The 25,475-nt window shown below is 42.2% G+C and overlaps 1 protein-coding gene across 4 annotated transcripts in view; it reads right to left on the bottom strand.

The window, feature by feature from the left end:
- LOC144768495 (protein MTSS 1-like) overlaps window positions 1–25,475 on the bottom strand; it is a 563,908-nt gene that overhangs the window by 207,187 nt on the left and 331,246 nt on the right. For all 4 annotated transcript variants that reach the window (XM_078652201.1, XM_078652202.1, XM_078652203.1 and 1 more), the window contains exon 6: window positions 11,319–11,393. In XM_078652201.1, coding sequence (XP_078508327.1) covers window positions 11,319–11,393 — 75 coding nt within the window. The remainder of the gene's footprint in view (window positions 1–11,318; window positions 11,394–25,475) is intronic.

The following is a 25,475-nucleotide window of genomic DNA, read 5'->3' as shown; positions in this document are numbered from 1 at the left end:
CCAAGAGTATGTTATGATTCTAGTTATCAGTGCAGCCCTCCTTCTCTGCATTCCTAAGCTACTGAATCGCATCAATAGTTTCAGTCATCGTCTAGCCTTTACGTCTCCATGTAAGAGAAATACTGTATTTATGATCATTTAATATTCCTCAACACACACTACATGTAGAATAATGCATGCATCAGTCTTAGTGTCTGTTAGCCTTTACCCTGATAACTTTTGGATTCTATCAATATGTTCTCTAAACACCAGATACTAGATAGTGTTTAGGTACATGTCGCTCTGACTCTCCAGACTTCAGTCTCTTCTTCTAGCGCAGAAGTCATAGCCCCCAGCTTCTCCCTGGTAACACGTCATTGTCAGTTTGCGCGCACCACTAGGTTAGAGGTCCCGGCTCCTTAGGTAGCCCCCTCCATGTTTCCGCCCCATTTAAGACATATTCTGTTACGTTTACATCACATGTCTATGTTCACGCCTCTTGTTACACCTACTTTCTGCCTTATCTTTCGCGACTGCTACAGGCCCTGCCCACTGTTACGCCTACTGTATGTATTGTAATGCAATTGTTTTAACTATATATACTTGTGTACTGTTATTAAAAGCCAGCGCGCTCATTCCAGCTCCTGCCCGACAGCTGTCGGGGGCCCCCTGTTGGCTAGCCATCCCAGATCTTGCCCGTGCAGGTTGTCCTGTTCCTGTCCTTTATGCTGTATTAAACCTGCAAACTCCTACTACCTCGAATCTTGACTCTTATTTATTGAGCTATCTGTTATTGTTATATCCAGTCAAAAATAGAGGTATTATTTATTTATTTACCACATAATGGCGCCCGAACAGGGACTTGCCCTTTCCCCACGCGCCGGTGAAGCCATGCAAGCCCCCTGATCCTCTGCAGCCGTGACGGAACCATACCGTGCACGTGCAGATATTTCTGCTTCAAGTATCCCTCAGGCCCACGGAGGAGACGGAGGTTGCGGTCCAGCATCCAGACGAGGCGGTGGAGGAACGCGGCGAGTCCCGACCAGAGCCCAAGCCGAGAGTCCAAGGTCCGAGGTATCCGGAGGCCCACCCGTAACAGAAGTCCGAAGTTCGTCCGTCCGGCGTCGTAGCAGTCCAGTCCAGTCCGAGGCCTTCCGTTCTTGCTGCCCGGTGAGTACCGTTGCTGGGGTAGTATCTAGACAGGGTCAATTGCATTGTCTCTGGTCCGTGGGTTTGGGTACACAGATCCAACACGAAGTGTCCACTTAGGTGGATGCGGGTCCTGACGTGTCTCTTTATGAGACCGGTAAGTTTCGTACTGTTTTAGCAGTGCATCTAGTTTCTGTTCTAGTCCGTTCTGTTCTCGAGAAATTCATGTATTCTGTTTTCAGTATTCCAGGTAGTATTTTGTCAAGTATTTTGTCAAAACTGTTATTTTAAATGTCATTCATGTATTTCAATGTCGTGGTATGAAAGTGGTGTAATTATTGTGTTCATTGTGTATTGTATTGTGTCTAGACTCCAGCCCAGTCATGCCTTTGTTTTCCAAGTTACGTCAGTTAAAAACTAGAAAAGGTCTGTTAGAAGAAGCAGTTCCTGTCCCGCCTAGGGACAGTCCAGGTCATTTTATGTATCAAAAGCATGGCATAAGTGCCATATTATATCTAGATTTATGGGTGGAGTACACCAAACAGTTAGAAGAAAAGTACAGATGGCCCGTATCGGGTACATGGGATGCCGAGTGCATCATGCGAGTAGAAGAAGTATTATGGAAAAAGAAAGCCAGACAGTCACAGAAAGATGCCATCGAGTTATGGCGCAAAGAATCTCATAAAAGAACCGAAAAAGAAATCAGAAAGTCAGAATTAAGTAGAGAAACCTCAGAAAGAGCCCAAGAAAGGGAACTAATCGAAATAGGTGAACGAGTTAAAACCGAACAGTCAGACAGACAGAGGAATGCCCTCATTAAGGGTATGTATCCTCTTCTTGCCGAGGGCTTGCCAAAAGCAACCCCGGAGGCATCCAGTAATTTTCCGCCACCCTTAGTTCCGACCAAGCTACGTCACAAACCGACCGCAGCTGATATTTTTCTCTCGTCCTATTTGGACGACACAGTCCCAGAATATGCAAATCCTGTTCCACCAGCTCCTGTAAATAATGTAATTCATGGTCCTCCAGCCACCGGGGCACCTGTTACAACACCTGTTACGGTACCCCCGGTCCAGCCCGTAGTACAAATTCCCGCCACATCAGTCACTCTGCCAGCACGAAGAGTATCAGTCGACGATTCCAGTATAGGGGCCGCGGGAGGAGGTCCTCCTGGTACCCCGCCGCCAAGTAGACGTTTAGGAGCAGTCGAGTTACATGAACGTGCGTTACAGCGTACGCCCAAATATAAGTCCATTGCAGAAATCAGGCGACTTCTTACTGAATGCTGTTATGATCCAGTCCCAGGCGAGGATAGTATGGTTATATATTCCGTACGTATAAGGCAGGTGTCCGAGTATTTGGTCACCCTACCAAATATGAAAGAAGATCTAGACAGAATGTATCGTTTCATTCGTACAGGACAAGATCCAGAAAGTATTGCTGAAGTCATGTCTCTCAGGAAAGCTGAGATCCAGTTCATGTTATTAAAGTTTCTGATCAATTGTTTAATTAGGGAACAAGATTCCCCGACTAAAGATCCGACCGAAATGAAAATTCTGACAAAGTGGAGTGATAATATAGCCGAGGGTAAGCACAAGACACTCAATAGTATAGAGAGTATGTACAAGAAAATACGTAAAGAAATAATAAGGTTACACGAACAACGCAAAGAAGCTCTAGGAAGCGAGAAAGAAAATGACTCTTCTACTGAAGAGGTAGACGACGAGAATCCCGCCAGAATAGCGTATGTGGGTAAATCTAGAATTCCAGACCGACATTTACGCCTAGAACACAAGAAAGTCTTTCATCTTCCAGCACAGGAACAAGGTTCTCTAGAACAAGTATTTCAAGCTACCGATCAAATTCTGAAATCACGAATCGGTTATAGTGAATTAGGTACTATGCATGAACAAGAACTAGCCCGATCAGCAGTCCGATGGATTACTGATTCTACCACTTTTCCAGACGAAATAGTGGCACAAATGTTTCTGAAACTGCCCCCAGCCGAGCAGCGACTGGTGGGTATGTATATGATCCAACACCTCATTACACTGTATGAGGATCAACATTCTGATCCAGGTCCGTTACATGATATCCTGAACGAGCTACTCCAGTATAGATGGAAAGGTTTAGGTACCGATTTAATTAGTGTCATTCTAGAACAGCGCCACAAATATAGAACGTTTCTGAATCCGCATTTTGTTCATGTCTCACCTCCAGAAAATAAACCGTTTTATATAGATAGACAGCATCCGTTACGAGAAGTACACCCAGTTAGGACAGCGGGTGGTGAAATGCAACGAGTATTTGTTTACACCCCGATTACAAAGATGGAACTCTTAGAGATGAAGAAATTAATTCCCTGTCACGACAAAGATCCAGCAGGGTTCCACCGAGAATTAAAAGACATGCTCCGTATGGGAGAATACACGTATCCAGATATTATTAAAATGTTAAAAGTCCTGTTGCCTGCGGGCATATACGAAAAACTCAAGGAAAAAGATTGGGAGGTGGGAGAGAAAAAGATCGATTGGACAGCTCTAGAAGCTGAAGATAAGATACGAGTACCAGGTACCGGTCTTGGAGGCAAATGTAAAGAATTACCAGAATTATTAATACAAGTTTTACCTAGATTATTAGCCACTAAAAAGGAAGACTGGGATGCAATCTCAGCCTGTAAACAGAAACAAGACGAAGATACTAGTGATTTTTATTCTAGATTTGAGAAATGTTTTATAATAAACAGTGGTTTGAAGACGAGTAGTGAGTCATACCCTCATCTTTTTGTTACTAAATTAGTCGAGAATTCAAGTCCACAAGTTAAGAATAGAGTTTTGAAAGTCGAGAGTACCTGGCAAGCTAATACTCCGTCCCAAATGCTCCAGATGCTCCAGTACCACCAGAATAGAATCAGCGAAGAGCAAGAACACGAGAGAAGACGTATGAAAGACACGAAAATGAAAGTACTAGTTGCACAATCTGTTCCACAAGACAGTCAGAAGAGGGGTCCGAATCAAGCCAGTCATCCTGCAGCTCCCGTTAAAGGGAAATGCAATTATTGTAAACAGCCAGGTCATTTTATAAACGAGTGTGCAGTTCTGAAACACAATATAGCCACTGGTAAAACTAAAGAAAGACCACGTCCGCCTAGACAAGAACAAGTTTCACAGACTTCTCAGCCACAGAATGCACAACAGACAGTTCCAGCACCGCAGCCTATCGCTGCAGCGCAGCATGTTACACAGCAAATGTACCAGTATGCACAGACAGAGTATCCAGAGTATCAAGCGTATTCATGAAACAGCCTAGAGAGGGAGGTAGGCTTGCCTCTCATCGAGATTCCTGTAGATCAAGAAGGTCCCTATGTTCATAGTCAAGTATTAGGGAAAGACAGAAAGTTTCTGATTGATACAGGGGCAAGTAGGACGACTATTAGTCACGACGAGGTTCCAGGGGCTCCGCTCTCAGGCTCTAGAAATGTTTCCCTTGGATTTTCAGGAAAGCCTATTGTAAACGAGATATCAAAGCCAGTTACTCTGGAAGTAGGTCCATTGTCCCGAACTACTGATCTATTGCTTACGAAGTCATGTCCAGAAAATTTGTTAGGTATTAAGACACTGAAAGAATTAGGTGCAGTTATTTGCTGTTCCCCAGAGGGGATACGTTTGTTTTTACGTGACTTCAAGGGTCACTATGTTTTACGAGATTTTGATCCGAGATTGTCTAATGTTCCGCAGCATCTATGGGCGCAAGGTCCAACTGATGTTGGTTGTATGCAAATCACACCCCATCGTGTGACTCTCAAGCAAGGTGTAGTCTTGCCACGAATCAGACAGTACAGATTGCCACCTGAGGCTGTAGCAGCCTTATCCAAAATTATTGATGAACTCATTGTTCAAGGAGTAGTTGTAGAAACTGACTCCAATGTATGTAATTCTCCTATCATTCCAGTCATGAAACGTACTGATCCAAATGCACCCCCAGTATATCGATTAGTGATTGACCTTCGAGAACTCAATAAATGTATCATTCCCCAGTACCCAGTTGTTCCAGATATCTCATCTCTATTGACAGCCATTGATTCTGAGGCTACATTTTTCACAGTCATAGACCTCAAAAACGCATTTTTCAGTGTCCCCATTCATCCAGACAGCCAGTACCTTTTCGGATTTTGTTTAAATGGAAGGAGCTATAAATTCACACGAGCTCCTCAAGGTTTCACAGAAAGTCCTAGCATCTACAGTCAAGCACTTAAGAGACAACTAGACAACATTCACATGCCAACTGACACTGCCCTGCTCCAGTATGTCGATGGATCTACTGATCACAGCCCGTTCTGAACGTGCTTGCGAGCGAGCATCACTTACAGTCCTGTATTTTCTAGCCGAGATGGGGCACAAGGTGTCCCCTTCGAAGCTTCAATTCTGTGTCCAGCAAGTGATCTACTTAGGCCACTTACTGTCCAAGTGGGGTAGGCAGTTGACACCCGATCGTATCCAGTTAATAGCGAGTCTTCCTCAGCCCAAGACCCAGAAGGAGGTACGTGCTTTTATCGGCCTCACTTCTTATTGTCGACAATGGATTCCTCAGTATGCATTTCTAGCTAAACCACTGATACAGTTAACGACACAGGAGGCAGCCGTATCGACTGTTCTCCCTTGGACATCTGAACATACACTTAGTTTTAATGAGTTAAAGAAAGCTTTATGCCAAGCTCCCGTTCTAGCTACACCGAACTACAGTAAGCCTTTTACACTTTTTGTCACAGAACGTAATGGTACAGCATTATCTGTTCTCACACAAGATCAAGCAGGACAATACAAGCCCTGTGCTTATTTTTCGAGCACACTAGATCCAGTAGCCCAGGCTCTGCCTGCGTGCCTCAAGTCAGTTGCAGCCACAGCACTAGCTATCAGACAAAGTGATTCCATAGTATTAGGACACTCCCTGACAGTACAAGTTCCACACTCCGTGGAAGTTCTTTTAAACCGAACACAGACTCAGCACTTGACAATTGCACGTTTGACAGGTTATGAACTGACACTGTTCCAGCCACACATAGAAATCAGACGCTGCAACGTTCTGAATCCTGCTACACTGTTACCGTCAGTTACTTCAAATCCTGCCACACATGACTGTGTGGAAGTTGTTAACACTATGACTAAGCCAAGACAAGATCTGACAGATATTCCATTACCAGATCCCGACCTGACACTTTATGTGGATGGTTCATGTATGAGAACGAGTACAGGAGAACTAGTAGCCGCGTATGCAGTGACCACTGACACTGAAGTTATTGAAACACACCGTATTGACACCCTGTCTGCTCAGGCAGCAGAGCTAGTTGCTCTGACACAAGCCTGCATACGTGCCAAGAACCTGAAAGTTAATATTTACACAGATTCACGCTACGCATTCGGAGTCGTACACGACTTCGGAGTGCTCTGGCAGGAGAGAGGTTTCATGACTTCTCATGGAACCAAGATTCAGCATGGTCTCCTTATTCAAGCTCTGTTAGATGCAATACATTTACCGACAGCTATCGCTATCATGAAATGCAAAGCACATACGAAAGTTACTGACATTATTTCTCAAGGTAATGATCTAGCAGATCGAACAGCCAAGCTTACAGCACAGACACCAGACATACCAGTTAACAAGACACCGACATCCACTCTAGAACAGACTACTTGTATGACAGTTAAGGACCCTACTCAAGATGTCATAGATATCCAGTTACATGCTACTCCCGCAGAAATCAAGAAATGGTCCGAACAAGGAGGGGTCCAGACAGATCAGGGATGGGTGACGAAGGGTAGAGCCACATGGTTTCTCCCCGACTCCATGGTTCAAGTTATTATCAATACCGCACATAGTCCAGCACACCTAGGAGAAAAAGCCATGTTAGACAGTATACAGAACCTCTGGTTCAATAAGCACTTACGAGCTGCAGCCAAGCAGAAAGTCCGTACCTGTATGATATGTTGTCAATTCAATCCAGGTAAAAGTGTCCCGGTGGAACAAGGTGGATTCCAACCTCCTGACCACCCTTTTGAAGTCCTCCAGATGGATTATATTCAGATGGAGCGATGTCGAGGTTTCAAGTATGTCCTTGTAGTTGTATGCGCTTTGTCCAGGTGGACAGAAGCATATCCAGTTCCAGATTACACAGCAGCGACCACTGCCAAGCAATTGGTTCGTGAATTTTTTCCCCGTTATGGACTCCCTAGGGTCGTGTATTCTGATAACGGCCAGCCATTCTCATCCGAGTTAATGAAACATGTTTCCCTTCTGTTAGGGTACCAGTGGAAGTTCCATTGTGTGCGCCATCCTGAAGCAGCCGGTCTCGTAGAGAGACATAATCAAACCCTGAAAATCCGTATTGCTAAGACATGTAAAGAGAAAGGTGTAGACTGGCTAGTTGCCCTGCCAGTTGCTTTATTCTACATGAGAATGGTCGCACATTCCAGATCAGGTCTGTCCCCTTATGAGGTCGTATTCGGCCGCCCCCCAAACATGTGGGGTACACCTAGACCCCGCAGTATTACAGATGTTTCCAGCAATATGTTGACAGATTACCTAGCTTCCTTGATGTCTGCCCTACACTCTTGTCGTTCACAGGTTGCCGCCGCATTTCCAGACAATACCGAGGTGAAACCGCATGAAATTGTTCCAGGAAGCTTGGTTCTCGTCCGGAATTTTGATCGTTCGAGTCCGCTGGAGCCTCGCTGGAAGGAGCCGAAGTTAGTCCTCCTGACCACCCGTACTGCCGTCAAGTTGGAAGGCAGGAAGGGGTGGGTGCACCTGTCACACGTCAAGAAATTTCACGGACTAAAAACTGTTTCCAAGAACATTTCCAAGGATTGTCAAGATTTTAAAGACTGCCAAGAAACTATTCTTAAGGACTGTCCCGCAAATGACATTGATATCAAGCCCCCCCTGTTAGAGAAAACTCCACAGCAGGAGTATAAAAGTAAGCTCCGGTCTAGTAAAATAAGTCAGCCAGTTTAATTGTCTAAGTCCTCCCCTAGGTGAAACGGTTAGACAGGTATCTGACATGTATGAAATAGACCCCCATAGTGAGAGAGTTAGTCAAAACTCAATCCGATGTATCGTTTTTCTAAGTTTTATATTGTTTCTCAGCTTGATGGTTACCTGCACGAGCTATGCATTTCATTTATGTTTTCCAATTTCTCATGTAAATAAGTATTCTAATGCTACAGTAGAGCACACGTTTAGTGATCTGCCTCCTCACGAACTATCCTATCGTCTTGCTATGCGCAACAATTCATTCATCCGTATGTTACATTATTCACACCAGACCAGCAATGCCACTAATTGTTGGGTGTGTGGTCGACTCTCCCCTTTCCAGACACCGAAGGGAGTTCTGCCACTGTTTCCTTATCCGTTCTCACATAACGGTTCATGTGGAGCCTGGTCCATGTTAACGTCATCTTCAAATGATATGTCCCTTCTGAATAGTACATGTTTTCCAGACAAGCAAGGTCTTCCCCACAGAACAGGGTTAGATCTAGAAAATGAAGTTTATAATTTAGGTAATTATTCTTCGAAATTCATGGTCCTGAATGTTCAGTCTGATCCTACTCCAGACTTACCTGCTATTTCAGTACTACCAGTCAAAGGCGAATTATGTGTCAGAAATAATGGTTCCGTACATGTAGGACATAGTGATTGTACTACTATTGTCGAGTATAGTGACAGTGGGAAATCTATTTTCAAAGCTTCACGTCATTCTTATTTTGTTTGTGGTCAGACCGCATATGTTCGTCTGCCCCTCGATTGGGATGGAACCTGTTACATTGCCTTCCTACTGCCACCAGTTTTTCTAGCCCCATCTGATTATCATAGAAACACACATCTAGTACACATTAGACATAGAAGGGAGATTGAATCCCCGATTGTCGATCAAACTGAAACTGCTCTAGAACAGTATACAGATTTCAATAAAGGATTCTTTTTCTTTATAGGACCTATCCAGAATAGTAAGTTAATTCGTAGATTAACCAGAACCCTTGAAGCAGTAGTGAATGAGACTACCTCTGCTCTAGGTAACTTAACCGAAGAGCAATCTGCTATGAGATTTGTCGTGCTCCAAAATCGTCTCGTTCTTGACGTCATACTGGCCGATAGAGGAGGAGCATGTAGAGTCATCGGATCTAGTTGCTGCATTTTCATTCCTAATAACGCGCCGTCTGTTTATTCAGCTATAACCAGACTTCATAAAATTGCCAATCAGTTACACCAGAATCCAGGCACCTGGACATGGTCCGGTTGGTTTTGGAGTATAATTTCTGCCTGGGGATGGAAAGTATTGACATTTCTAGGTATTGCAGTAGCAATCATATTCAGTTGCTGCCTCTGTATACAATGTGGCCCTGCGATTTGCGGCATTTGTGCTACCTCTTGTATTCCTAGTCCCAAGTCCCGTCCTAGATCCCGTTCCAAGAAAATTCGAGACGAGCAAATGATACTGTATGAAATGATAGATGGTATCATGAATATTGATGTTTCCTGATGGAAACGTAGTGACAAGGAGGGAATGTGGAAAAGTAAATTTTGCCATGTTCTGTGTCCCTACGTATCCTCCATCCTATGTTGTATGTGCATGATCGATATGCATGTATTCCCTATGATCGATTAAAGACGCAATTATAGTTGTGTCCATCTCTAGTATGCCAGTTTCCAGCCCTCGTGAATACAACGAATATTAGGCCTATGTAAAGCTACGTTGCCACGTTTCTCAGTGTGCACGTTATTTCATTGTAAAGTCCCCGTTTCTAGGCCTCAAAAGGGCCCGGACTCAGATTCAGCTCCTGTCTCCTGAACCCTCGCTGAGGAGCGATACAGCCCCCACCTGTATCCCTGACCCTTCACTTACTTCCTGCCTCACAGTGCCCGGCTCGGCCTGGCTCTGCCTCCAGTCTGCCAAGAGTATGTTATGATTCTAGTTATCAGTCCAGCCCTCCTTCTCTGCATTCCTAAGCTACTGAATCGCATCAATAGTTTCAGTCATCGTCTAGCCTTTACGTCTCCATGTAAGAGAAATACTGTATTTATGGTCATTTAATATTCCTCAACACACACTACATGTAGAATAATGCATGCATCAGTCTTAGTGTCTGTTAGCCTTTACCCTGATAACTTTTGGATTCTATCAATATGTTCTCTAAACACCAGATACTAGATAGTGTTTAGGTACATGTCGCTCTGACTCTCCAGACTTCAGTCTCTTCTTCTAGCGCAGAAGTCATAGCCCCCAGCTTCTCCCTGGTAACACGTCATTGTCAGTTTGCGCGCACCACTAGGTTAGAGGTCCCGGCTCCTTAGGTAGCCCCCTCCATGTTTCCGCCCCATTTAAGACATATTCTGTTACGTTTACATCACATGTCTATGTTCACGCCTCTTGTTACACCTACTTTCTGCCTTATCTTTCGCGACTGCTACAGGCCCTGCCCACTGTTACGCCTACTGTATGTATTGTAATGCAATTGTTTTAACTATATATACTTGTGTACTGTTATTAAAAGCCAGCGCGCTCAATCCAGCTCCTGCCCGACAGCTGTCGGGGCCCCCCTGTTGGCTAGCCATCCCAGATCTTGCCCGTGCAGGTTGTCCTGTTCCTGTCCTTTATGCTGTATTAAACCTGCAAACTCCTACTACCTCGAATCTTGACTCTTATTTATTGATCTATCTGTTATTGTTATATCCAGTCAAAAATAGAGGTATTATTTATTTACCACACATCGCCACCCCCTTTTGTACCATTCTCTTGGAGATAGCATGTTCAACCAAGACTTTACATTAGGGTTAGATTATCTGTATTTAGGACTCGAGTGGAAATTTGGACGACAAGAGACAAAATGTAGTATCTATACAGGTGGCAGGCAGCAAACGGACCACATTTTAAAGCACCTACAATTTACCAAATGGTATAAGAGTTGGGACAGCGAAAATAAATAGTTGGGTCTCTGACTGCTGCAACTGGTGCTGAAATGGAGTAACTAGATGGACCCAGCGTTTCTTCTCTTTTTAAATCATAAAAATATTAGCAGAGACCCACATAGATTTTTAAAACAAATATATATTTTCATACAATGAACAGAACCATTACCTTGGCAGAAGTAAACAACAGAAAGAGCATCAAATTTGAAATAAGCAAGCAGTCTTACCTTTTCTCACTTTCTTCTGAAGCTTAATTGTATCAGAAGACTTTTTCTTTATTTCTGCACGGGCCTTTTTATAGTCTGAAAATAAAAATGCAATTACATTTATTAGCAAAATGGCCAAAATAAGAAGGATTCTATTTAATATATTTTTTAAGCATGAAAGCTCTGGAATAAACGGTTACTTCGATGTATTCATACAAATTCCAATTTGATTAGTATAGAAGTCACACAAAAAAACAGCACATGGATTAAAATAGCAACTACAGAAAAGAAGGCAAACCAGCTAATTTCTATATTTAAATTCAAATGAAACTGCATTGTGGTCAACTTCATACGTTTAAAACAGGGCTGTTCGGTTTTTCTCACCACACCATTTCCAAGCTGGACTCATTGAAGGCAATATTGGATCGTGAATATCATTCAATAAAATGCATTCCCTCAAGGACGGATACAGAGGGAATTGTGGCAAGACATGAGACACAAATTCCACGCAGCTCATACCACCATGGCACAATCTACCCCTACGGAGTCAGGCTTTTCCATCCCTGTCAATTCTAACTTTATAGAACTCCCAAACTTACCTTTAAATATTCTCTGTGACATATGTGAAATATTTTTAACTCCTCTAATTATGCTTGTTTACAACTAAGAATGATAAGTTTATAATGTAAATTTATCATCCCAATATTTACCTACAAAATGTTGCCATGAATTTCTTATTCAACTTTCTAGTATTAGTGGGAGGAATTTGAACTTCTTTCTTGGTATCACCCAAGGGTATTTCAGTAGAATAACCTAGAATTCAGCATCACTGCCTTTTGTGAAGGACTTAAACATCACTGACCATTGATCTTCATGCATCTATGGGCCGGAGTCAATGAATCACAATAAAGAGAAGGGCGACAAAATATGGGCAAAAAACTATCAGGAAGATCTCGCCCATCAACAGCAGATAAGCAGGCAAAAAAGCAGGCTCACTGCCTGCTTCGTGTCCCTGTCAATGGGCCTAGAATGCATGAAAAAACAGCAATCAGCGCCTGCACGCTAAGCATTGTGCCTGCATGAACCATCTGAGGATTTCCACACCAGCTGCTAATAGGCAACACAAGTGGGACCCAGTCCTCTGCCAAACTTGCAATTACTCCACGAATGGGCAGAACTAGGTTCACACCCAACTTCCTTGTGCTAAATTTACGTCCATAAGGGCTTTAAATTATTACGAAACCCCAGTTTATCACTGGGTCTAAATGCTGTTCTAAAGATTCACTTCTGACAAAGTGCAATCCCAGATATTTAAGGGGCTATACCTTGTGCACTGTGTCTTAAAGAGTTTAATACAACCAGAAAGCTTGAAATGGAACAATTTTCAGTAAAACGCAGCCAGGCAATTAGTTATTATTTTAGTTACTACTGACCACTCTTCAAAGACAATGCAGAAATCATCGTAAAAGATTCACTGGTAGGATCATCCAAGTACATTCTTCACTAGGTGCTCAGTGGGACATTTGATAAGATTAGAATTGCCAGGCTCTCCGCCCAGGAATTTGGCAAACTGCAAATGTCCCAGAAATAATCTTTCCTGGACAACTAGCAAATGCCTTCATGATTGCAACAACAGTGTCTTTAATGGAATCTTATGAAAAGCAACCATTCACACATCAATTCAAGACTCAAATATAAACAGCAGCTGAAGATGGTGTAAAATAAGCAGTAGTATACCTGCCCCATCTCTATTCACAAAAGCAGTTTTATTTGGCTACGATTTATTGGATAACTTATGTTTTTCCAAAAACAGACTTGAAATGTTAATTACTAAACTTTCCTGCAATATAAATTATCCAGAGTGATGAAATGAGACCATTCTTAGCCATCAGACCTCCGATTTCATGGACTGTTAACCCTTTTGTTAACCATCAAAAGAACATCTTGAATGTTGATAATCAAGCCCCTGCCTAAAATGACTCAAATGAGAGATCCACTTCAAGCAGTGTGTGCCATAACAAGTACCAGAGGACAAAGTCCAACAGATTCTGGATGGGTCAATCAACTGAAATTCATAGTTAATCAAACGAGCATTGGCAAAGCCAACAGGTCTCAGCAATCAGAGCCATCAGCGTTGTTGATGTCAATGTATTTTAGCCAGCTGTACATAGTGCGTCAAACCACACAGTGCACAGCAATTGTGCAATGTGACTGTGCTGAGCCGTGTAAACTTGTGTAAACAGTAATGTATGCAGAAAGATATTGCTCTGGCTTGCAGAGTTTTGAAAGGGAGTGAAAGAGTGTGTCTGTAGGGTGAATACAGACAGTTTGGTGAACACTGCTTTAGATGTTTATTACAGAGAATGACTCCCATTAACGTCAATGAGAAAGTTTGGTATATTGGAAAAGTTAAGATGTCAACGCCATCAGGAGGTTGAATTGAGAGATATAAAGTCAGTCAATGCTACGCAGCCTCACAGCGTTCACTAGAACAAATGTCCACAGCTAGGGAGGGAAGTAAATGATCATCTTGAGTTAGTGAAAATGACCTTCTTCGAGAGGCTCAACAGGTTTCCCTTAAGTAACAAAGTCCTCTTCTTCGGCATCACTGTCCTGCGCCACCATCTTTACCCAGATAAAGGAAGAAAATGGGGACAAACTGCTTCCGCTACAGTCAAAACATGTTCACAACAATGTAGACTTATCTAGTTACTGCAGCGCACTGGAACTCAGCTTGATAGCGCCAACCCGACCCTTAAAGTATCAGAGTGCTTTACATGAGAACCAGTTGCATTATAGACGGACACATTCGTTTTTAGGCACAGAGAGATTGAGTGATTAGCCCAGAATCACAGGATGTCGAGCCACCTGCCGAGACTCGAACTTGGTTCCCCAGCTTTAAAGTCTGCAGCTCTCGCTGTTACGCCACAACCTCTCTACTGTTGTAAGACTGACATACAATTAGCTTAATACCAGTAGAGCAGAAAAGAAAAATATTTTTGAATTTTATAAAGCAAGCGACTACCAATGTGCCACAGAGAATTGTACATCCAGCAATATGTATTGTGACATTAGCACCTCAGAAGTGGAACGCCACACAGAAAGCAGAAGGGATTACCATATTAATCAAAATGCTTTGAAGAAGTCTTTAGGAGGGGCCGGTCCTGCCAGCAGACGAAGCTAGTGAAAACACGAGCACTCATGTGGCGTGCTCAAAAGACAAAGAAGAAAGTCGCTCCAAAAACGGAAGCAGTGGATGGACACAAGTACTTGGTCCATACTCTTGAGGAGGGCCAAACACAGGAAGAGGCATGACGCATTAATGCTATGGACAAAAGAAAGACACAAGCCCGACGTTGGAGGGAACAAATGGTAAGCCTATGGGCGGGCTGAAGCCCACTGAATTCTAAACGTGTCTCTTCGAGACAGCTCATGAGCAGTCAAGCCGAGACCTAAAAACTACCCTTATTAGGAACCAGTATTTACTTTTTTTATCCAGTGACATGATCTGCAGCAACACTGCCTTCTGAACCATCATTTACAGGGATTCCAAATCATACTTGGGCAACCTGAACAGTAATTGTGCTTTGAGCATGTTAGTTGTAGGCTAGACATCTAAGTAAAGTCTATGTTTACCTTCTTCATGGGATGTCAATTTTCACAACACAAGGTCATTAAACTTTTAACCAATGGTCAGTGTTCTTACATTGAAAATATATAATTAATAGAAAAGACGTTGTTAAAGACATGATGAGCTAATTTGGTTGGTCTGCTTAAAGACAGACGACCATTCACTTAGCCCAGAAATTCCAAAGCATCAACTACGAAGTAAGAGGAATTGAATACATTACAATCAGCTTTATATCTACATTGTAATTCACCACCCTGCCCATATGGGAGTTAAAGTCCCCGTAAGTACAACAGTATCAAAAGGGATGGCACACATTTGAATTATTCTAGGTTCCAACGCAGAAACATTTCTTTAAGTCAGGAGCTAGTTATGCATTTCAAAATATTAGAAACAATAATCTAACTACAAGCTCCTGATCAGTAAGCATAACAAAAAAATCTTATCTAAAAAATTTGGAGCAACCTATTTCTACCAATCTTGCCCAAGTTTACAATAAAAATTATCCAAAGATGAATATCAATTTTCAAGAAAGGGCTTTGTATCAACGTTCTATAAATTAAGTGTCTAAATCAATTGCATTTCTACACTAATTGGCCACATTGTTGGAAAAAATATTAAGAGGTAGAGGTTTTAATCTCAAACTACGGTGACATTTATTATGAGGAGAACAATGTGGCTCACCCGATCCCTCCTGAAACGTTGCCACTTTGTTATTCACTCGTTTTCATATCATTCTATTACTCAAACAATGGTCTACTTGTGGGGAGTCTGAAGAGACCTCTTTTAATGAGATTTTCCAAATAAATAGACTCTGTATCCGTCTAGAGTTTAGCTGTATCACTGGAATTAAAATCAATTTAGAGTTCATAATTATATTTACAAGTATTTCTCCCTGTTTCAATTCTTTACTAGCCAACAGTTTCCACAAGAGAAATCTAAAACTAAATACTTTATTTAAAACCCCCAGTAAATAAACTGCATTACATATAAAGGCCATTTTATTTATTTAAAACTAGGTGACTTAACACTAGGCATTTCAGGAACTCGCCGCATAAGTGTCAAAATCTCTTTGAATCAGAAACAAGTTTTTATTATCCTATTCACCAATGCATAAATTAGTTAAGATTAATGTGCATGTAAATTACACACTTACCAAATCAGGTAACATACACATGTAAACCAATTTAACATCAATGCTTTTAAACTAAGTTTTCTACCTGTATTTTTTTTTTTTTTTACTGGCTGGACTGTGCAACTTTTTTTGTATGCAACGGTCAGACTTACGCTTCTCACTTTTCAGTGATTTTTCCATTTTGATTGTTGATCTTACTACAGTTTAAATACTTTACAAAATGAGCAAAATTTGGATCATGACATGATTCCCACATATGAATATTGTTTACACTACACAATAGTGTGCTACACATGTTCAATAACAACCTTGTATCTCCAAGTCAGGAAAATCAAATAAAATGGATGCAGAAACTAGCAAATTAGTGTCAGCCCCTTCAATTGTGACTCTCAGTTATTCGGTATGGAATATGCTACTTACCAGTATGCATCTGTTCTTGGCATAGAGGGCTGCAGAGTGGTACATTTATGAATAGATCGCCATCTGGTGTTGGGCTCGGATGATTGCACTTGTTTTTCCTTCTGGAGAAGTCTTTGTCGTCATAGATGACTCCTCCTCTTGGTGTTAGTGCGCATGGGCATCGGCTCCATCCTTAGATTGTTTTTTTCCGCCATCGGGTTCGGATGAGGATCGAAGCGCTCCGGACCGACTTCAATAAAGAAGGTTATATTCGGCGCGTAACCCTTTCCAATTCGACGGTATTGTTATCGAACGCGACTTCAATTCCATCTCGACGCGTTTCGAAGAACGACGACTACGAGAAGACCAGCTCGACGTAGTCCAGCCCGGAGTCCATGGAAAGGACTCCATTCAAAAAATGTCCAACGTGTGAGCAAGCCTCACCAAAGCGTTTTAGACATCTGGACTGAGAGGAGTAAAACTGTAATTTGAATTCTCTACCTAATGGTAGCAATTTACAATTATGTCCAACTTTAATAGAGAATTCCAAGTCAACCGTGCCTAATGAAGCAAAATGTGGAACTGTCATACTTGTCACATAAGGTTTCACTAATAGGTGAGCTGTTTGTTTATCATTCAAGTGCAAAATAGGAAAAAGTTCTCGCAAAGGGGCAGAGCCATTATAGTCGATAATGCAACTTTTTCTTGAGACTGTAGGGAATGCTCTTCTCCTGAGCTCGAATATGGAATCAGTCAGGAAATACACATCTCTCAAGTTCTAGGCTCGACATCCAGTGATATGAGAACCAGACCTATGTATACCTAGCACACAACCCCAACAATTATGCCACGAAGTAGCTGGAGCACAATTCCCCCCCATGCACCTGGGGCACTGTGTTTTTTGTTGCGGGTGAATGGGGAATGGAGGAAAAGATGACCCTGGTATTGGTCCCAGTCTGCAGAGGTCTACAACCATCAAGCAAAATGTGGCGAGTCTGCATCAAATCGCTATTTTTCCACCAACGCCAGAGGAGGAGTAAACAAGCATTTTCCTACCAAAGACTGGGGAAGAGTAAACGAACCAAAGAGCCATCAAAACACTCAGCTGTGGAGCCAGTCCAGACCAGTCCTCCCTTGTGCTTAACCTCTTTGCGAGTGGAAATCCTAGTAGGAGCTGCACTACTGACCCCTGCATCACACCAACACCTACAGATCTATGTGCAAATAAAACAAAAAAACTGAAATGTTTAGCAATGCGTTTTAATATCAATGCTAATATGGTTATAGCCGATGCCAACAGCTGATCACCATTTAATCTATTGTAGTTGGAAAAACCGAACACGCAGCCTCTCCATCACTTACACACTCACTGCTCTCAGCCCTCAGACTGCAAAAAATGGTACTGTGTGCAGAGGCCTCTGGGAGCTTTTGTGCACATATTGGCAGCAAAACCTTCTTGTCTCCAGAACTTTCTCCATTTCATTATTTAATTCATGTCTCCTTTGCCTTTCTTACAACACCTAGCAGGTGTAGAGGACAGCTCATAGTTACCTGGGCACATTACGCCTACAGGGGTAACTCTAAACCTACGGGTTTTTTACTCTTTCAAGGGTACCACCACATTACAGTATCTCTTCTGACAACCCGTAGACAGTTTTAACGCTTTGCACGCACTCTGTCATCCTCCACATAGGACTCATTCACCAACATGCACCAAACAGCAGTTCTCAAAAGATCTCCGAAAAAGTGACCCTTTGGGGGACTCATAGGGCATTGCAGTGCCGGCCTGACGAGGAGCAACTGCCCGATGATGAAGCATGACATCCGTCGGGGTTTGTGAGGGCAACAAGAGACAAGACTTGTTCTTCCCCACTGAGTCCCAGACCTAGGATACTTCCTTTTCCTCTTTTTTCCTCTCTCTCTCTGGAGTGAGATTATGACTGCTTGCACTACTCACCTTGGAACAGTGTCCCCCTTTTGTTGACTTCATGGTTAGTTTGGCGCAAGGGCACTGTACCTTTAACTAGCTCCTGGTCCCCCCCCTCTTTTTTGACAAATTCCATATTGGCCTTATCCAACAAGATAGCTGGGGGAGCTCCAATACCAAATTCATGGAAGGCAGTCGTGGTGATCCCTGTGTACAAGAAAGGTGATAGACCTTTACCTGGCAACTATAGACCCATCAGTCTTATAGATTGTGTTCGTAAGGTGTTTGCTCGTGCAGTCCTTGCAAAGCTACAGGACTTGATTAGCGAGCACATCATTCTGAATCCCTATCAAGCAGGCTTTAGACAAAAAACAAGCACCAGGTCTTTCGTTTTCTTCCTTTGCCGTGGAAGACTGTGGCTATTGGTCAGGGGAGCCTTTATGTAGCCTTTATAGGTCTAAAGACCGCATTTGATCTTGTCCCAGGAAATAAGCTCTGGAAGGTCGTAAAAAGATGCGAGTCTTCCCATGGAGATTCTATAATTAATTATTCGCTTAACTGAGGATAACTTTGCGAGGGCCCGATGGGGCTCCCAGACCAACAAACCAACCCAATAAAAGTTAATAGGGGGGTTCGCTAGGGTTGTGTACTGGCACCTGCACTCTTCTCCCTCTTCGTGAATGGCATTGTCAAGTTTCTTTCTGAAATCCCAGCAGACACCCCTACTCTGAGGGGAGGGGAAGGGGCCAACAGTGGTAACATTATTATTCACTGATGATACACTGTTAGTATCTAAAACCCCTGGGGGACTACAGCTGCTATTAAATCGCTTCAAAGTCTTCTGCAATTCTCGAGGACTAGGGGTTACCACTGCAAAGAAGAAACTTCTATTGCTTAACCCCCATACATTTTTTAGAAGTAAACTTTCACTAGGAGGGGTTTCACTTGAAAGGGTGAGTACCTTTGAATATCTGGTTATCACCCTCTCTGAAGATTTGTCTTGGAAGCCCCACATAGCCAAGCTGTCCCTAAAGCATAGGTAAATAGCAGTGGCCTTGATAAAAGAATAGGGCACTTCCTTCAGCAAACCTGTGATAGCCCCACTTCAGATTTACGATTCTAAAGCAGTAGGCTCAGCTCTTTATGGAGTTGAAATTTGGGGCTTCAAAGGAATGGATGCCTTTGTGAATTCTGAGAATATTTTTTAAAGGTCCCTGCTTTTGTTACCCCAGTGTACGCCACTCCACCAATTAAGGCTGGACTTGGGTAGGTCTCCTATTGTAGAGAACGCTCAGTTACGCCCCTTACTATTTTGGTTACGCATCAGGTCCACTCCAGGTGTTGCTTCCGTGTGCTGCTGCCCTTATGGAAGTTAGCGTACTTGATCATTTTAAGAAGATGGGTTGGATTAGTAAAGTTAATTCCCTGCTGTCCGCAATAGGGCTATTTGGATATAAAGGACCCTACATTGCTCCCCAGCAAGGATTTAGTTAAGAAGCAGTACTGGGATTGGGTAATGCAGGCAACACTTTCCAACTCATCCCGGGGGAGCTTAACTATGGAGTTCATGGATTTTAAACTTACCAGTTCATACAAACAATATTTAGATACTATTATGATACCCCAGGACAGGAAACATTTTATGCAGTTCCAGTTTGGCTCAGTTCTTCTGAACTCTTTTAGGTGTTCTTCTTTGCAGAAGCCGTCTACATTTTCCCCATTGTGCTCCACTGCCCTTCTGCAACAGAGTCAATCGCCCATGTATTCTTTGTTTGTCCGAGGTACTCATGTCCAAGAGCTAAATGGCTTAAACTGATCTGTAAGCTAATGGGTACACGCAGTAGTGGTGAAGCTCTCTGCATCCTTAAATCGGATTCCAGCCCAGCGATTGTCTACTCAGTTGCAAAGCTTTTGGGCTGTATGTGGACAATCAGAAGGAATCTTATGAAAGAGTAAGTTTGATGCATATTTTAATTCTCAAGTTCTTGATTTTTAAATAGGTTCCTGAAACTTAATGAGTACCATAAAGGTTTTGAGTGTAATGCATTGTATGACCAAAGTCAACATAGCGGACCATGACGTCCATCTTAGAGAAGGCATGGGTTTTTGTTGCTCTGGTCTACATTGTGCTTAAAATCATTACTTTATTATCTAATAAATTTTTGATGATGGATTAATTGCTACCTTTTATATTTGGCTATTATTGTACCTTGTTTGTGTTTTTAGCTTTTGTGTGAACTATATTATATTCGCACTTTTATGGTCTTGAGACCAAAATAAAGTTTTATGATGATAATGCTTTGTAATAATGAACCATAAATACAAGTTTGAGGAGCATTAATATATAGGCACAAATATTACCTTAACTGCAGACAATGCCCTTCCCTCCATTATAATGAGGTGGTGTAATCTGGCAGCCAAAGGGTTTGTGCTGCAGGGGGGTGGGCCTACTTGTCCCAAAGACAAAATAAACTTGAAAACTTGCTGCTCTTAACCCCAAACAACGTGTCCTGGGCATCGGGTTATAGGAATTCCACAGCCCTGCATCTTGTGACAACTTCCAGCTATGTGTGATATATAGCAACCACAGAGGGCATTTGTCTGTTCATTGTCAAGATGCCTGAACTCTTCCTTCGTCGTTGTTAGGAGCTTGGCAGGCCAACCTAGAGGCGTGAGTACCTGTGGGCTACATATCCATGGAAAAAACAGTCTGGCATCTGGTTTCCACTCTCTGTTCCCACCACCAGCACATCTACTTGAACAAAGAGACAACATTCTCTAGTGTGATCGGCATTTGTCCACCAAAGGCAGTTTCTATTTCGAAGCTCTCCTTTAGACCAACAAGCTGTGTTGCTTTCTGCAAGGGCGAGGTAACTCTTCCATCTGTGACAGGCCTTTATCATCCTAAGTTTGGGAGTCATTTAGAACACTCCCCAGGAGGGCAGAAGGCTGTCTGGTGGCAGCAACTGCGAGAGGCCACTGGATAAAGTGGGAAACAAAGTGGCAACTTTCTAAAAGTTGCTTTTCCTTAAAAGTGACATTAAATTCTACATGGGCATCAAGTTGTGTTTAATGCCGTGGTTAATTTGATACCTTGAAGTACTCATTTTAGTAGTCCCCTTCAGAAGTTAGCAGGACTGAGGTGTCAGCCTGTAACTCTATAGTAGTCAATGAGGCTACTAGCTTTTCCACTGTAAAACAACACTATGTAAGTTTTACTGTTAAGACATTCTAAAGTACAAGTCCCACTTAAAAATATACTGCTTCCTTGCCTTAAGGCTTGATAGGCTTTCATTAGTGAAGGTATATACATATTGTTAAGAGAAGCGGGGCTTTGCGTTTGGTGTAAATGGCAAAGTCAAACTATCAGTTTTAAACCGCTCTTCCAGGTTGCAGTAGTAGGCTGGGAGCCATTTTATTTCTTTTTGAGTGTTTTATAGTTCTGGCAAGACCCAAAGGTTTCAGAGCGCTTTACATATTATGGGAGTCCCTTTACTCGAAATACATGTGGGGATTCATATAGGACAGAATAGTTTTCACACAATATTGTAAAGAAAGTACATAAAATACAGAATTGAGGTAGTGTTTAAATAGTCACAAAAAGTATATAACAAAACATAATTTATGTGTTCTAGTGTTGGAGACAGAATAGAGGCTGAATGGTAAAACAACTGCCTCTGCAGGTCTAGTCAAAGAGGGTAGGGTCTGAGGGAAAGTGGATCCACCTATGCCAATTGAGGAGGTAGTATTAAGTAGTAGAGCTTTGAGGTCTCATTTGAAAAAGGTTTTTGTACCTTGTCTCAACCAGGAATGCACAGCCAGTGCCAGTGCCACAGCCATAGGTGGATTCTCTAACTTACATGCTCTGGGTACCTTTGGTACCATATACAAGGGACTTATAAGTAAGTCAACTTATGCCAATTGGGGTAGCCAATTCACCTTACATTTTGTAAGGGGTTAGAACGCCGGCACGGAAGTCTGATTAGCAGATCTCAGAGTTGAAAAACCAACAGCATTAGTCCAAAAGTTTGGGGGTGATCATGCAGAAATAAGCAATTCCTTGCAGTATTTCATTGTTTAACTGCTCCAATATGGTGATCATATTTTGAAGCATAGCCTTGAACCATATCAACAGTGAAACTATAGAATTCGATAAACAATACCATTGCAATATGATGTCCGTTACGATGTTTAATTTTATTATTTTATTGCAAGCATCTGCCCACCAAATTTAGGTGGCAGTATGTTTTCGTTTTTGTACTTTTATTCTTTTCTTTTAACTTACAAATGTTTGTGTGTCTGTTTATTTATGGATTGTGTGGTGGATGAATGTAAGAATGAGTCAATGAATGCATGAGTTCATGAATGAGTGCCAAAGTGCATGTATGATCATTTATTTAGTGCCAAAACTTAGCAATGACTGAATAGGCACTTTCACGTGTAAACCAGACCGACCAGCATTGAAAATGCTTGTTTGTGTTAAGGTTGAAGTATAAAATGAACCTTGTTTATGGTTTTCTCAACCTAGTCCTAGCTTGAAATCATTATTGCCAAAAGATATGAATAGTTACTCTATAAGAACTCCTTTCCACTGGGGCATAAGCAATGTGCAAAGCTCCATTACATAATCAGATTAAAATTGGTAATCCTTTGCCCTTTTTCATAAGAAAGCAATTTCTCTGTCGGTCTACAGACTCGAGAAGACAGCTCAATATGAGACTCATTAAAATGCAAAATAATATTTAACAACACATGCCCACCGTTGCTTTGAGATCACAAGAATAAGCCTGCCACTAGATGGAGTGTATCATTTAAACCTGACCTTCAGGCAGACCTGCACATTACAATGTAATGCCTCATGAATCAGGATTAAAGCTTTACATGTTATTCTGGTTGCTACTGGAATCCAGGGCAACCCCTAATATTGGTTAATATGAGATCTTTTAGGGGCATTGGCAGTTGCTCTAGCCGAAAGTTATCTAAATCCTTGAAGTTTCTGATTCAAAGTCTGAAAGATCCAAGACCAAGAGTGAGTGAGTGTGGATGGATGGATGAGTGAGTCAGAGTGAATGAGAATAAATTAGATTGTGTGAGAATAGGTACGTGTGAATGAGATTTGTAAATATCAGCGAGTCAAGAGTGAGCGAGTTCTCCAGCAATAGATCTTGCATAGATTCACATGCTTGCATAATTCCCCGTTGCCAGACTGAGAACCCTCAGTAAAACTATGGTAACATAGCAGTGAAGCCTCTACATTCAATAACACTGGAATTTTACAATAGACATCATTATGCATGATTCAAATTAGTCAGCCAGAGACCAGCACCCTCTGGTATTCCCCTGCCAGGGGGTTCCAACTGTCAAATTTTTATTCCCCACGTCACAGTGAGGAACCCCATAAGAAAATTTCTATTTGGAAGACTTTTCTTCAGGATTTTTCAACAACAACATTTTTCTACAAAATGTCTGAGCAGGGACAAAATAAATCCCTCATTGAAGCATGTAAGGCATGTGGAAAGAAAAAGATTTATATGGATGAGCCTCAGTCTAAGTGCCTTTACTGCCTCCATCCCAGTCATAATCCTAAACATATCACATCCCCCTTACCTTCTTTCTTAAAGCCAGAAAAGTAGGTTGGCTGTAGCATTTTAGAAGAGAAGGTAGACAAAGTTAAGGTAAGTCACCCGTTTGAATTTTTTTTTAACGACAATGGCAACTGGAAATCAGTCTCTGAGGGACATAGCTTTATCACCGTCTAAACACTTTTTGACAACCGTTCAGTCAACAGGAGCAGTTTAGTTAATAGAGGACTCTTCCTCATTAAAGAAAGTAACTTCTGGAGAACAGTCCACGAAGCACACGTTGATGACAACATCCCCTACACGCAGGTCAACTGATTTAAAAGTGACAAATCTGACAACAACACTTAAAGAATTATTGTTGACGACTACATAGTGACATTATGGAATACTTCCAGACCAACAGTTCGGTGTCAGAGAGTCAGCCGCCATATAACTCGCAGGGGCAACAATGGAGTAGCTGCCTTATTACTTCTGGATTTATTGGCTGCATTTATCCTGTCCACCACCACTTGCTACCGCAAAGACGGCACAATATCGGAATCCATGACAATTCTTTCAAATTGATTGCTCTATATCTCATAGACAAAATGTAGCCTACCTACCCCTATCAGATAATCTCCTCACACACAACACTGTGGGATTACTCAGGGGTCCATCATATCATCTGTATTATCATATACCTAAACTCCTTACCAAATCAGATGAAGTCACCTATTACAACTATGCAGATGACACCCAAATCATTTTGAAAATAGATAGCCACAAAGGCCTCTACAGTTTAAAACTCAACTACTGCCTTTGTGCCATGAACACACAGATAATGAATGAGAATCTAAATCTCAATACAGCCAAAATAGATTATGATATGCGAACAATCACAAAACTACCAGCCAACCACCAAACGGTCAAAGGAGCTTCAAGCCCCTCCAACAACATTGAGAGAAATTAGAAACCTAGAAGAAACCATGGATTCAGACTTATTTGTGATGCCTCATGCTAACAACATCACAAAGGGTGCCTTCTCGACAATTAAAACACTCAATCACACCTATCCATACCTTGCATACCAAATAAACTGCAAGCCATCCTCATGGTCTCCAAGCTTGACTATGCCAACAGCCTATACCTTGGCGCAACTGCATTCATTATATGCAAAATAAATCGCAATCCAAAATACTGCTGCGGGGCTCCTTCGCCTTCACTCACAAGAACACATGACCACAGTCCAGCAATCACTCCACTGGCTACCTACAACTAGAAGGGCAATGTTCGAGGCGCTCTGCATTGTCCAGAGAGTTTCCCAAAGAAAAGCAACACTATACCTACAAGTTAAATTCAAGCAACACAAACCAAACAGAACACTGCGCTCCAGGCCTGCATCACTTACCATACCACCTTACTGTACAACTTACATACCACCTTACCATAAAAATTCTTAAGAGGCACTGCATTCTCAGCACAAGCTGCCACGTCTGGAACTCACTACCAGCCAGCATTAGAAACACTC

The sequence above is a fragment of the Lissotriton helveticus genome, chromosome 7 (assembly GCF_964261635.1).
Source record: "Lissotriton helveticus chromosome 7, aLisHel1.1, whole genome shotgun sequence".
In the NCBI taxonomy this organism is placed as follows: Eukaryota; Metazoa; Chordata; class Amphibia; order Caudata; family Salamandridae; genus Lissotriton; species Lissotriton helveticus.
The sequence above is the reverse complement of the archived record's forward strand: the minus strand, read 5'-3'. Positions and strand labels throughout refer to the sequence as shown.